This window comes from Oncorhynchus keta, chromosome 34 (assembly GCF_023373465.1).
Source record: "Oncorhynchus keta strain PuntledgeMale-10-30-2019 chromosome 34, Oket_V2, whole genome shotgun sequence".
Taxonomy (NCBI): Eukaryota; Metazoa; Chordata; class Actinopteri; order Salmoniformes; family Salmonidae; genus Oncorhynchus; species Oncorhynchus keta.
In genome coordinates, this window is record NC_068454.1 from 43,130,692 (window position 1) to 43,146,287 (window position 15,596).

General features: G+C 45.0%; 1 protein-coding gene across 7 annotated transcripts in view; it reads right to left on the reverse strand.

Annotated features, from left to right (window-relative positions):
- The window catches only part of LOC118367556 (histone deacetylase 4-like), a 258,463-nt gene that overhangs the window by 94,011 nt on the left and 148,856 nt on the right, over window positions 1-15,596 (reverse strand). For 4 of the 7 annotated variants that reach the window (XM_052493919.1, XM_052493917.1, XM_052493918.1 and 1 more), the window contains 2 exons: window positions 3,994-4,265; window positions 3,781-3,822 (listed from right to left, as the gene is read on the reverse strand). In XM_052493919.1, coding sequence (XP_052349879.1) covers window positions 3,781-3,822; window positions 3,994-4,254 — 303 coding nt within the window. In that variant the 5' untranslated portion in view covers window positions 4,255-4,265. The remainder of the gene's footprint in view (window positions 1-3,780; window positions 3,823-3,993; window positions 4,266-15,596) is intronic. The other 3 variants (XM_052493921.1, XM_052493922.1, XM_052493920.1) reach the window with 1 other exon arrangement.

Below are 15,596 nucleotides of genomic sequence, written 5' to 3' on the forward strand. Positions count from 1 at the left end.
TAGTGGGTGGGGGGGGGGGGGGGGTTGCAAATAGTCTAGGTCGCCATTTGATTAGCTGTTCAGGAGTCTTATGGCTTGGGGGTAGAAGCTGTTTAGAAGCCTCTTGGACCTAAACTTGGCGCTCCGGTATGGCTTGCCGTGCGGTAGCAGAGAGAACAGTCTAGGACTAAGGTGGCTGGAGGCTTTGATGATTTAGGGCCTTTCTCTGACACCGCCTGGTATAGAGGTCCTGGATGGCAGGAAGCTTGGCCCCGGTGATGTACTGGGCCATATGCACTACCCTCTGTAGTGCCTTGCGGTCGGAGGCCGAGCAGTTAGCATACCAGGCAGTGATGCAACCCGTCAGGATGCTCTCGATGGTGCAGCTGTAAAATCTTTTGAGGATCTGAGGACCCATGACAAATCTTTTCAGTCTCCCGAGGGGGAATAGATTTTGCAGTGCCCTCTTCATGACTGTCTTGGTGTGCTTTGCCCATGTTAGTTTGTTGTTGATGTGGACGCCAAGGAACTTGAAGCTCTCAACCTGCTCCACTACAGCCCCGCCAATGAGAATGGGGGCGTGCTCGGTCCTCTTTTTCCTGTAGTCCACAATCATCTCCTTTGTCTTGATCACATTGAGGGAGAGGTTGTTGTCCTGGCACCACATGGTCAGGTCTCTGACCTCCTCCCTATATGCTGTCTCATCATTGTCGGTGATGAGGTCTACCACTGTTGTGTCATCAGCAAACTTTATGATGGTGTTGGAGTCGTGCCTGGCCGTGCAGTATGAGTGAACAGGGAGTACAGAAGGGGACAGAGCATGCACCCCTGAGGGGCCCCCGTGTTGAGGATCAGCGTGGCGGATGTGTTGTTACCTACCCTTACCACCTGGGGGCGGCCCGTCAGGAAGTCTCGGATGAAGTTGCAGAGGAAGCTATTAAGTCCCAGGGTCCTTAGCTTAGTGATGAGCTTTGAGGGAACTATGGTGTTGAACGCTGAGCTGTAGTCAACTGTAGTCAACTTCTCAAATAGGTGTTCCTTTTGTCCAGGTGGAAAAAGGCAGTGCGGCGTGCAATAGAGATTGCATCATCTGTGGATCTGTTGGTGCGGTATGCACATTAGGGTGGGTCTAGGTTTTATGGGATAATGGTGTTGATGTGAGCCATAAACAGCCTTTCAAAGCATTTCATGGCTACAGACGTGAGTGCTAAGGGGCGGTAGTCATTTAAGCAGGTTACCTTAGTGTTCTTGGACACAGGGATTATGGTGGTCTGCTTGAAACATGTTGGTATTACATACTCGGACAGGGAGAGGTTGAAAATGTCAGGGAAGACACTTGCCAGTTGGTCAGTGCATGCTAGGAGTACACGTCCTGGTAATCCATCTGACCCAGTGGCCTTGTCAATGTTGATCTGTTTAAAGGTCTTACTCACATCGGCGTGATCACACAGTCATCCGAAACAGTTGGTGCTCTCATGCATGTTTCAGTGTTACTTGCTTCGAAGCGAGCATAGAAGTTATTTAGCTTGTCTGGTAGGCTTGTGTCACTGGGCAGCTCTTGGCTGTGCTTCCCTTTGTAGTCTGTAATAGTTTGCAAGCCCTGCCACATCCAACGAGCGTTGGAGCCGATGTAGTACAATTTGATCTTAGTCCTGTATTAACGCTTTGCCTGTTTCATGATTCTTTTGAGGACATAGCGGGATTTTTTATAAGCTTCCGGGTTAGAGTCCCGCTCCTTGAAAGCGGCAGCTCTACCCTTTAGCTCAGTGCGAATGTTGCCTGTAGTCCATGGCTTCTGGTTGGGGTATGTACGTACAGTCACTGTGGCGACAACCTACATTCAGTTATTGACAAAGCCAGTGACTGATGTGGTGTACTACTCAATGCTATTCGGAAGAATCCTGGAACATATTCCAGTCTGTGCTAGCAAAACAGTCCTGTAGTTTAGCGTCTGCTTCGTCTGACCACTTTTTTGATAGACCGAGTCACTGGTGCTTCCTGCTTTAATTCAATGGTAGAGTTTAACTAAAAGTAGTGAAAAATATATCACTTTTGCAACAAGCTGTCAAAATGAAGACCAGAATTGACTTGTTTCACTATAACTAAGAATTTTTTTAAATGAAAGTTACTCTTTAAGAAGTCGTCAAGAGTGAGACTAAATGCCAAAATGACTGAATGATAAAAGCCTCACTATGGAGAGTGTTTGCATAATTTCAACCAGTACAGGTGGGTGTTGACTGGAACAGAGCAAAATAGAAAACAGTCAGCACGCTGTCAAGGCATAATGTAGAGCTAGTGATGTGCCAATCACTGTGCATCCCACCCTACCTGGTGCTGAAGCCCACTGGCTGCTGTGACTGGAGCTTTCAGATAGAGTTATTTTTAGCCTGGGCTGCCTCGCTCCCATTGCCTGATTGAGGCTGCGGCCCCGTGGCAACACCGTGGAGGCCTGTTTGCAAAGCGAGCAGTTTCTCTCACTGTCACACACACACACACACACATATGCGCTGGTACACATGCATACACAGTTTCCCAAGGACGGGGTTCCGATTAAGATCAGAAAAGCAGCCCAACGTAACCGGCAGATCCAGTTACATCACACACACGCATGCGCTAGTGAAGCGCGGGGTGACTCATAATCCGCAGTCCCCGCGGTTATATCCACAGGGCGGGTGGGTTTAGGGTCATGAAATATTGTGTGGACGAAGGGCGGGCGGGCAGGTGGAGTAAAGAGAAAACAATGCATTAAAAATCCATAAATATACTGTACGATAGAGGTTTTTCTTTCATTATTTTTATCTGACGTTTGACACTAACAAGACGGGGACTTCAAATGTGGCACGTCAAGGGAATTGTAGCCTATTGTTCAGATGGGTTACAAGGAATATTAACTGAAATCTGGACACTGACTGTAGGTTTATAACCTCTCATATGTAGAGTAATATAATATCAACTCCTGCAGAACAGAATTAAGCACTTATTGCAGTAGAACGATACACCAAATGTAGATTTTGGACTCTGGAACAGGAGTGGAGAAATATGATATATTTCAGCATCTTGAGAGAATGAATGTTTGGTTAGGGACCGTCTGTAAAGGTGCCCTCTTTATCAGCATCGTAAAAGCGGAGAGTATTTTAACCACATAAAATATGCGTCCAAGCCAAACTTAAGTCTCATCAGAAACATGTTGGGTCGTTTTCACAGCTTATAATTAACTTCACAACGGTCAAACTAATGTCATTTGGTCATTTTGCATGGAAAATCTTTGCATTTTCTCCCCGCTCCCTAAACATCGTTACTGCTGGAGAGAAGCAGAGATGAAAGAGAAAACTTTACCAATGTCAACTTGATTGAAGCGTTCATTCGATTGATGTATGACATATTTTCTGGTGAGCAAGGGTTTATTTAGTCTTCTAGTGGCGACAAGTATTGTCAGAAGAGAAGCTTCATTGTATTTAATTATAGACAAGTTGACTAACAAAATGTAGTAAATTATAAGCAGTAACAAAGACCTATCTGAATTAGGCAACAACAACAAAAAATCCCACACCCACTGTCAACAAAATCTCTGACTGTACGCTACAGCGTATTTTCTATATTTGCGAGTTAGGGTGCTGGCCTCAGATCACCTTATATCACTTGTTGTCGGGTGATTGGGGATGGGTTAGTAGAAATTGTGGGCGGGTGTGGGTGAACAAACAGCTGACCCACTTATCACTAGTATGCGCAGGCACAGGCACACAAACGCACACACATGCATACATGCATGTCCTCTCCTACACCCATCCCCTCTGTCCTTACCACATTCTGTTGAGCCAAGTCCCTGTTGCAATGAAAATCTTTCTGCAGAAATCCACACAGCCCTCGAGCAAAGGGGAAGGAGGGATGGAGAGATGGAGGGAGGGGGAAGAGCAGCGGGTGATGGGGGGGTAAGATTGGGATGAGAGGTCGAATAAGTTGCGTGGTGAGGAGAGATCACTAAAAAGATGGAGAGGAGAGGACACACACACACACCTTAACATGCTCCTGTAGCTGGGCCTCGTGCTGGCGTGAGAGCTGCTCATGTTGCCGCTGGAACTCAGCGATGAGCACCTGTCTCTGGATCTGCTGTTTGTGTTTGAGGGCCAGCAACTCCTGCTGCAGCTGCTGCTCCCGCTGACCTGGGACCTGTCCTTGGTGGCACTGGTCGTCTGGTCGTGGTGCTAGGCCAAAGGGCTGGTCCAGGCGCAAGTCCATGGGAATGGCAGCCGGGGGCACCTGCAAGGGCAGTGCCATGCTCACGTCGACTGGGGAGAGAAAGCGGGGGTTACCGACATTTTCCATGGCTGTTGTTCCTTTATGACGTAGGATTCAATCAAAAACGAGAGGACACAATAGCCTTTCCCAAGGCTCTTTCTCAGACACACAAACTTACAGGTCCAATCGGAGCCCATTCATTGAATGACCCATAGAATAGAATATCCCCCTGACCTCATTTAATAATGCTCAGCTTTGGCAAAAGGCTAATGAGTCTTCATTTTAGGTCTACACGGCACAGATGATACTCTAACAACGGCTGTTTTTACACACTATGATGTAGAGTGTGGCGGTAGGAGTTGTACCACGATGGGAGTTGTGTGATTTTGGGATTGACAATAGGCTGCAAACAAAAGGACTGAAGTACTGACAGCTACTACTATGTGTGTGTGTGTGTGTGTGTGTGTGTGTGTGTGTGTGTGTGTGTGTGTGTGTGTGTGTGTGTGTGTGTGTGTGTGTGTGTGTGTGTGTGTGTGTGTGTGTGTGTGTGTGTGTGTGTGTGTGTGTGTGTGTGTGTGTGTGTACGTGCCAGCATTGCCACAATATGTGTGGACCAGGAACTGGGTGCAGTATGCTCACGTTTGAGAGGAGTGGTGTGTATGTGTCTGTGTGCTTCTCTATGTGTGTGCATCTCAAAAAGGATCCCCACTCATTCCTACTGTACCAGCTCACAGCGGGGCACTCATCTCAAAGAGGAGAATTTCACGAGTTCAAGAGTAGAGTGCAGCACTACAATGACACTGGCCAGAAGAGAGAGTTTAGGTGGGGCCAAACAAAAGAGGTCCTCCTCAAAATGTCACAGAGTTTATCAATACAGAGAAGAGAAAAAACTGCCACTCTCATCATGGAATAGGGTAACAATCATCTCTGTGACGCCATGGGTTTTTGGGGGTGGAGGCTATGAGGGATATGGGCACAAAGGGGGCATTGAGAGTGTATTGAGAGGAGGGAGGAGGAAATGCTCTTCTGGGCAGGACACAGCGCTGGAGTGAATAACTTCCAGTGTGGTTAGTTTTTGAACAAGTAGATAAGCACTTTTTCAGCTGTGGCCTCATTGCTTGAATTGGAGACAAAGACCCTGTTACGTAACATATACGCCACATGACGTACACACATGCCAAACCCTGAACCAAAGTTCTCAATTCATTTGTTAACAAGTTAGTGGTAGAAAGTTGGTAGTACAACAGTGTTTCTATGTTTTGCTGGTACAAGTGAAACCTACAAGTGAAACCTACAAGTGAAACCTACAAGTGAAACCTACAAGTGAAACCTAGTTTTGATATGTTTTACAGCTTCAATTCAAACATACAGTAGCTTCATTCCTCTACAGCAAGTATTCCCCAGGAGTACGCTCAATGCCGTTGGGTTTTTTTTTGTAGCCTCGTTTCACTGGCAAAAATCAAATGAAACCATCTAGTGTTCAGCGAAATAACAACACAATGTCAAATACAGGTAGCCTCGTCAAATACTTAACATCTAATCACATTAACCACTCTCCGGTCACAACTTATAGACTTGTTTACGTGCTGCTGTGCAGTTTGTTGCTAACCTTACTTTGCTATCTGCCAACTTTACGGTTTTTACTTTTTAATTACCGGTTTATATTTTTATTTTTTCCCCTCGCTCAACTTTTTTCATTAAACTTTTCACCCCGGACGCTTTATCTGAACATGGTTCATAAGGAACTCCACCAGCCGAAGCTAAGTAGTAACATTAACATGATGCCTTCTAATTGCCGTCGCTGTACTCATAATATACAGGAGAACGATCGCCTTATGGCAAGGATAGCCATGCTGCAAGCCCAGCTTCAGACGCAATCGTTAGGCAAGGGTAATTTAAGTGTAGGAAAGGATGAAACCGCATCTGTGCCACCAATAAGTACAGATAGTAGTATAAATCCCTCGCACAGTCCGCGCAACCTGACAATTTTCTCATGGCTTCTGGAAGGAAATGCTGTAGGAATGCTCAACCGGTGTTGCTAATTCAGCTGACAGAAACTTTCAACCAGTTCTACTCCGTTAAGCAACTGGTCGGAGTCAGAGGCCGAGCCTTCTCTGGTCTCTCCTTCTCCCATTAGCTCTGACAAATTGAAAACCCTAGTCATTGGCGACTCCATTGCCTGTAGTATTAGACTTAAAACAAATCATCCAGCGATCATACACTGTTTACCAGGGGGCTGGGCTACTGACGTTAAGGCTAATCTGAAGATGGTGCTGACTAAGGCTAAAACTGGCGAGTGTAGAGAATATAGGAATAGTGTTATCCACGTCGGCACAAACGATGTTAGGATGAAACAGTCAGAGGTTACCAAGCGCAACATAGCTTCAGCGTGTAAATCAGAAAGAAGAAAGATGTGTTGGCATCGAGTAATTGTCTCTGGCCCCCTCCCAGTTAGGGGGAGTGATGAGCAGTACAGTAGATTCTCACAACTCAATTGCTGGTTGAAAACTGTTTTCTGCCCCTCCCAAAAGATAGAATTTGTAGATTTCTGGGACTCACCCACAAACAGGACCAAGCCTGGCCTGCTGAGGAGTGACGGACTCCATCCTAGCTGGAGGGGTGCTCTCATCTTACCTACGAACATAGGCAGGGCTCTAACTCCCTTAGCTCCACAATGAGATAGGGTGCAGGCCAGGCAGCAGGCTGTTAGCCAGCCTGCCAGCTTAGTGGAGTCTGCCACGAGCACAGTCAGTGCAGTCAGCTCAGCTATCCCCATTGAGACCGTGTCTGTGCCTCGATCTAGGTTGGGCAAAACTAAACATGGCGGTGTTCACTTTAGCAATCTCACTGGAATAAAGACCTCCTCCATTCCTGTCATTAATGAAAGAGATTGTGATATCTCACATCTCAAAATAAAGCTACTTAATGTTAGATCCCTCACTTCCAAGGCAGTTATAGTCAATGACCTAATCACTGATCATAATCTTGATGTGATTGGCCTGACTGAAACATGGCTTATCCTGATGAATTTACTGTGTTAAATGAGGCCTCTCCTCCTGGTTACACTAGTGACCATATCCCCCGCACATCCCGCAAAGTCAGAGGTGTTGCTAACATTTATGATAGCAAAATTGAATTAACAAAAAAAATGGCTGCGTTTCGTCTTTTGAGCTTCTAGTCATGAAATCTATGCAGCCTACTCAATCACTTTTTATAGCTACTGTTTACAGGCCTCCTGGGCAGTACACAGCGGCACTCACTGAGTTCACTGAATTCCTATCAGATCCTGTAGTCATGGCAGATAATATTCACATTTTTGGTGACTTTAAAATTCACATGAAAAAGTCAACAGACACACTCCAAAAGGCTTTCGGAGCCATCATCGACTCAGTGGGTTTTGTCCAACATGTCTCTGGACCTACTTACTGCCACAGTCATACTCTGGACCTAGTTTTGTCTCGTGGAATAAATGGTGTGGATCTTAATGTTTTATCCTCATAATCCTGGACTATCGGACCACCATTTTATTATGTTTGCAATCACAACAAATAACCTGCTCAGACCCCAACCAAGGATCATCAAAAGCCGTGCTATAAATTCTCGGATAACCCAAAGATTCCTAGATGCTCTTCCAGACTCACTCTTCCTACCCAAGGACGTCAGAGTACAAAAATCAGTTAACCACCTAACTGAGGAACTCAATTTAACCTTGCGCAATACCCTAGAGGTAGTCGCACTCCTAAAAACAAAAAACATGTGTCATAAGAAACTAGCTCCCTGGTAAACAGAAAATACCCGAGCCCTGAAACAGCTTCCAGAAAATTGGAACGGAAATGGCACTACACCAAACTGGAGGTCTTCCGACTAGCTTGGAAAGACAATACCGTGCTGTATCGAAGAGCCCTCACTGCTGCTCGATCATCCTATTTTACCAACTTAATTGAGGAAAATAAGAAGAATCCAAAATGTATTCTTGATACCGTCGCAAAGCTAACTAAAAAGCAGTGTTCCCCAAGAGAGGATGGCTTTCACTTCAGCAGTGATAAATTCATCAACTTCTTTGACGAAAATGTCATGATCATTAGAATGCAAATTACAGACTCTTTTGTCCTGAGTCTGCACAACACTGCCAGGAACTAGGATCAAGGGAGACACTCAAGTGTTTAATACTATATCTCTTGACACATTGATGAAAATAGTCATGGCCTCTAAAACTTCAAGCTGCACACTGGACCCTATTCCAACTAAACTAATGAAAGAGCTGTTTCTTAAGCTTGGCCCTCCTATGTTGAACATAATAAACGGCTCCCTATCCACCGGATGTGTATCAAACTCACTAAAACTAGCAGTAATAAAGCCTCTCTTGAAAAAGCCAAACCTTGACCCAGAAAATATAAAAAACTATAGGCCTATATCGAATCTCCCATTCCTCTAGAAAAAAAATTGAAAAATATGTTGCGCTGCAATAGTTTATGTGTTGGAGAGCTAGGGTCAGTCTGTTATATCTGGAGAATTTCTCCTGTCTTATCCGGTGTCCTGTGTGAATTTAAGTATGCTCTCTCTAATTCTCTCTCCTTTTCTTTCTTTCTTTCTTTCTTTCTTTCTTTCTTTCTTTCTTTCTTTCTTTCTTTCTTTCTTTCTTTCTCTCTCTCTCTCTCTCTCTTTCTCTCAGAGGACCTGAGCCCTAGGACCATGCCTCAGGACTACCTTGCCTGATGATTCCTTGCTGTCCCCATTCCACCTGGTCGTGCTGCTGCTCCAGTATCAACTGTTCTACCTGCGGGCTATGGAATCCTGACCTGTTCACCAGACGTGCTACCTTGTCCCAGACCTGCTGTTTTAAACTCTCTAGACACAGCAGGTGCTAGAGAGAGATACTGTGAATGATCGGCTATGAAAAGCCAACTGACATCTACCCCTGAGGTGCTGACCTGTTGCACCCTCTACAACCACAGTGATTATTATTATCTGACCCTGCTGGTCATCTATGAACATTTGAACATCTTGGCCATTTTCTGTTATCTTCTCCACCTGGCACAGCCAGAAGAGGACTGGACACCCCTCACAGCCTGGTTCCTTTCTAGGTTTCTTCCTAGGTTCCGGCCTTTCTAGGGAGTTTTTCTTAGCCACCGTGCTTCTACACCTTTATTGCTTGCTGTTTTGGGTTTTAGGCTGGGTTTCTGTACAGCACTTTGTGACATCAGCTGATGTAAGAAGAGCTTATAAATACATTTAATTGATTGAATAACCTTTACTTTCTCGTGGGAATACCACTAACATACTAACTAACACATACGGGCCGGGCCGTATGTAGCCAAATGTAGCTTCTGCTCAATCCGTTTGCTCGAAAATAGATAAATGGTAAGGTCTGCGTCCATAGAGACGCATACCAGCTCTACTGGTAGTACTGCTACTACCAACAGTAGTACTGCTATTACCAACAGGGACATTGGACCATCGAAGAGGCACAAATATGATGAGAACTACATTGATTTGTAGTTCATTTATATTGGAACTAGTGCCTTTCCTCAGCCACAGTGTGTTATATGTGCAAAAGTACGATCTCACAACTCTATGAAACCTTCACTCTTGCGCAGACATTTAGAAACAAAACATGCCAATTTGAAAAATAAGCCACAGGAATTTGTTGAGCGAAAATTAACACGACTTTAGATTAGTAAGACATGTATAAAAGCAACAGATACCATTAATAAGAAGGGGCTAGAAGCGTCTTATATGGTGAGCTACTGAATGGATAGGACAGGCAAGCCCCATACTATTGCGGAGGACTTAATTCTTCTTGCTGCCGTGGATTTGGCTGGGACAATGCTGGGGGAAAAGCCAAAATAACTATACAGAGAATGCCTTCATCAAACAACACCAATTCACGACACATCAGTGACATGGTAGGAGATGTTTTGAAATAATTACTGCTTCGCATACAAGCTAGTGAATTCTATGCATTACAGCTGGATGAGTCAACAGACATGGTGGGCCTGGCACAGCTCCTGGTATATGTCCGTTCAGTTTACGGGGGTCAATTAAGGAAGACATCCTCTTCCGCAAACCACTGGAAACCAGGACGACAGGGGAGGCTATTTTAAAGTACTGGACTTTGGTGGTCAAGATGTGTTGGTATCTGTACTGATTGCGCAAAAGCCATGACAGGGAGACATATTGGAGTGGTAATGCGTGTGCAAGCAGTTGCTCCCGACGCCACTTGGGTACACTGCAGCATCCACCGCGAGGCTCTTACTGCCAAGGGAATGCCTGACAGCTTGAAAGACATTTTGGATACTACAGTGAAAATGATTAACTTTGTTAAAGCAAGGCCCCTGAACTCTCAAGTATTTTCTGCACTATGCAATGATATGGGCAGCGACCATGTAACGCTTTTACAACATACAGAGGTGCACTGGTTATCAAGGGGCAAAGTACTGACACATTTTTTTTAATTGAGCGACGAGCTTAGTTTTCTTTACAGACCATAATTTTCACTTGTCTGACTTCTTGCATGATGATGAGTTTCTCACACGAATGGCCTATCTGGGTGATGTTTTTTCTCACCTGATTCATCTGAATCTAGTATTACAGGGTAGGGTCTCTGCAACTATATTAAATGTGCAAGACAACATTGAGTCTAGGATTAAGAAGTTGGAGCTCTTTGTCTGCATTAACAAGGACAACACACAGATCTTTCCATCATTGCATGATTTTTTTTGTGCAAATTAACTCAAGCTGAAGGACAATGTCAAATGTGATATAACGAAGCACCTGAGTGAGTTGGGTGCGCAATCACGCAGGTAGTCCCGAAACGGACGACACAAACAACTGGATTTGTTATACCTTTCTTGCCCTGACTCCAGTCCACTTACCGATATCTGAACAAGAGAATCTCATCGAAATTGCAACAAGGGTTTCTGTGAAAATTGTATTTAATCAGAAGCCACTGACATATTTCTGGATAGGGCTGAGCTCAGAGTATCCTGCCTTGGCAAATCACGCTGTTAAGACACTGATGCCCTTTGCAACCACATACCTATGTGAGAGTGGATTCTCGGCCCTCACTAGCATGAAAAATAAATACAGGCAGAGACTGTGTGTGGAAAATGACCGAGACTCTCCAGTACAACCCAACATTGCAGAGTTATGTGCATCCTTTCAAGCACACCCTTATCATTAACCCGTGGTGAGTAATACACCATTGTTGATGAACAAATAAGGTTTTATATGTAAGATAGCTAAGCAAAGAGCAAAATTATTTATTATTGTTATATTATAATTTGTGCCCTGGTCCTGTAAGAGCTCGTTGTCACTTACCACACACTCATTCTTATGTTTAATAAATGTATTGTATAGTGTGTGTGTGGCAGGCTTACAATGATTGAAAATAATCAACATTTAAGAGTGTGCTGACCCTGGTGCTGGAGGTTGGATGTTTGAAGGGGTACGGGACTATAACAAGTTTGGGATCCACTGCTCTACAGTATATGGCACAAAGGGTCAATATGTGAGATGGACACAATCCACACTTTGGCTACACTCAGTGCTAAGAAAATGTACTTGTTTTACAGTGACACTCCTAACCTAAATGCATGTTGCCATCTGTCTTAGCCAGGACTCTCTTTTAGTGACATAAAGGATAAATAGAATTACAAAACAGCATTGGGTAAGAGCGAAAGGGTTATCAAAGAATGGATTCATTCAACAGACAGAAACAGGGAGGAGCTTTGGGGCTTAGTGAAATAACACCACCAGACATTTGTTCCAAAACTCCTCTCACTGTCAACTGCTTTTATTTTCAGCAAACTTGACATGTGTAAATATTTGTATGAATATAACAAGATGCAACAACTAAGACATAAACTGAACAAGTTCCACAGACATGTGACTAAAAGAAATTCAATAATGTGTCCCTGAACAAAGGGGGGGGGGGTCAAAATCAAAAGTAGTCCGTATCTGGTGTGGCCAACAGCTGCATTAAGTACTGCAGTGCATCTCATCCGCATGGACTGCACCAGATTTGCCAGTTCTTGCTGTGAGATGTTACCCCACTCTTCCATCAAGGCACCTGCAAGTTCCCGGACATTTCTGGGCGGAATGGTCCCAGCCCTCACCCTCCGATCCAACAGGTCCCAGACGTGCTCAATGGGATTGAGATCCGGGCTCTTCGCTGGCCATGGCAGAACACTGACATTCCTGTCTTGCAGGAAATCACACACAGAACGAGCAGTATGGCTGGTGGCATTGTCATGCTGGAGGTTCATGTCAGGATGAGCCTGCAGGAAGGGTACCACATGAGGGAGGAGGATGTCTTCCTTGTAACGCACAGCATTGAGATTGCCTGAAACGACAACAAGCTCAGTCTGATGATGCTGTGACACACCGCCCCAGACCATAACGAACCCTCCTCCTCCAAATCGATCCCGCTGCTGAGGACAGGCCTCGGTGTAACGCTCATTCCTTCGATGATAAACGCAAATCCGACCATCACCCCTGGTGAGACAAAACCGAAACTCGTCAGTGAAGAGCACTTTTTGCCAGTCCTGTCTGGTCCAGCGACGTGCCCAGGTGACGTTGTTGCCGGTGATATCTGGTGAGGACCTAACTTACAACAGGCCTACAAACCCTCAGTCCAGCCTCTCTCAGCCTGTTGCGGACAGTCTGAGCACTGATCGAGGGATTGTGCCTACGTGGTGTAACTCAGGCAGTTGTTGTTGCCATTGTGTACCTGTACCGCAGGTGTGATGTTCGGATGTACCGATCCTGTGCAGTTGTTGTTACACATGGTCTGCCACTGCGAGGACAATCAGCTGTCCGTCCTGTCTCAGTGTAGCGCTGCTTTAGGTGTCTCACAGTATGACATTGCAATTTATTGCCCTGGCCACAGCTGCAGTCCTCATGCCTCCTTGCAGCATGCCTACGGCATGTTCACGCAGATGAGCAGGGACCCTGGGCATCTTTCTTTTGGTGTTTTTCAGTGTCAGTAGAGAGGCCTCTTTAGTGTCCTAAGTTGTTACCTTAATTGCCTACCGTCTGTTAGCTGGCAGTGTCATAACGAACGTTCCACGGGTGCATGTTCATTAATTGTTTATGGTTCATTGAACAAGCAAGCGAAACAGTGTTTAATCCCTTTACAATGAAGATCTGTGAAGTTATTTGGATTTTTATGAATTATCTTTTTACTGAGTTTAGTTATCCTTCACGTGATCCCTTCTAATTTAGTGGGTTGGTTGATCATTGGCCTGCACTATAGAGGAGGAGGATGAAGACGGCACTCACATACACACATATACAAACAGACATTCACACACATGTGAAGATGTACAAAAGCAGACACACAAACGCACCGACGCATAAACACACACACATGCAGGCAGATCCACATGTATTAATGTATGTATTACTGCACAAGCCCACTGAGTAAACACATGTGCATATTCTCCGAAATGCAGTTTGGGTCCACCCACTCTTGGGTGAAATGATGCAACATGGCAACAGAGCAAAAAAAAATCCCACAGCAAAACGATCTTAGCGGCTGGGATTTGCTGACACACACAGCACTTACAGTGTGTGTGTGTGTGTGTGTGTGTGTGTGTGTGTGTGTGTGTGTGTGTGTGTGTGTGTGTGTGTGTGTGTGTGTGTGTGTGTGTGTGTGTGTGTGTGTGTGTGTGTGTGTGTGTGCATGCTTTGCAGACGTGTCGCTTACGGAAGGAGCCGCGCTGACGTAGCTGATGGAGATTGATTCCCTGGGATTGCTGGGTGAAGCCCATTGCATTGTGGGAAGGGACACTTGGCCATACATCACACCTAAATCAGCCCCATAGAGATTTGTCTATATTACATACAGTATATAGAGTGCCTTCAGAAAGTTTTCAGACCCCTTGACTTATTCCACATTCAAAATGGATTAAAAAAAAAGAAATTCACTCACCTATCTACACACATTACCCATAATGACAAAGTGAATGTGTTTTTAGACATTTTTGCAAATCTATTGAAAATAAAATACAGAAATATCTAATTTACATAAGTCTTCACACCCCTGAGTCATTACTTTGTAGAACCACCTTTGGCAGCGATTATAGCAGTGAGTCATTCTGGGTAAGTCTGTAAGAGCTTTGCACACCTGGATTGTACAATATTTTCCCATTAAACTTATGAATATTCTTCAAGTTGATTGTTGATCATTGCTAGATAGCCCTTTTCAAGTCTTGCAATAGATTTTCAAGTCAATTTAAGTCAAAACTGTGACTAGGCCACTCAGGAACATTCAATGTCATCTTGATAAGCAACTCCAGTGTAGATTTGGCCTTGTGTTTTAGGTTATTGTCCCTCTGAAAGGTGACTGTCTCAGAGTGTCTTTTGGAAAGCAGAATGAAGAAGATTTTCCTATAGGATTTTGTCTGTGCCTATATAGCTGTATTCAGTTTATTTTTATCGTAAGGAACTCCCTTGTCCTTGCAATGCCAAGCATACCCATAATATGATGTAGCCTCCACCATGAAGATTAGACTACTGCAATGCGCTACTTTCCCGCTACCCGTATAAAGCACTAAATAATCTTCAGTTAGTACTAAACACGGCTGCTAGAATCTTGATTTAGAACCAACATTTTTTATCATAATACTCCAGTGCTAGCCTCTCTACACTGGCTAACTGTTAAGGCTAGGGCTGATTTCAGTTTTTTACTGCTAACCAACAAAGCATTACATGGGCCTGCTCCTCCTACCTTTCTCTCAGATTTGGTCCTGCTGTGCATACCCTGAAACGTACGCTACGCTCACAAGATGCAGGCCTCCTTATTGTCCCTAGACTTTCTAAGCAAACAGTTGGAGGCAGGGCTTTCTCAGACTCTGTCTCAACCTTTAAGTCTTTATTGAAGACTCATCTCTTCAGTCAGTCATATGATTGAGTGCAGCCTGGCCCAGGGGTGTGAAGGTGAACGGAAAGGCACTGGAGCAACGAACCAACCTTGCTGTCTCTGCCTGGCCAGTTCCCCTCTTTCCACCGGGATTCTCTACCTCAAACCCTATTATGGGCGCTGAGTCACTGGTTTACTGGTGCTCTTCCATGCCGTCCCTAGAAGGGGTGCGTCACATGAGTGGGTTGAGTCACTGACGTGATCTTCCTGTCCATGTTGGTGCCCCCCTCATGTTCGTGCCAAAACATATCTGGAATATTTCTCCTGTCTTATCCGGTGTCCTGTGTGAATTTAAGTATGCTCCCACTAATTATCTCTCTCTACCTCTCTTCCCGGAGGACCTGAGCCCTGGGACCTTGCCTCAGGACTACCTGGCCTAATGACTCCTTGCTGTCCCCAGTCCACCTGGTCATGCTGCTGCTCCAGTTTCAACTGTTCTGCCTGCAGCTACGGAAGA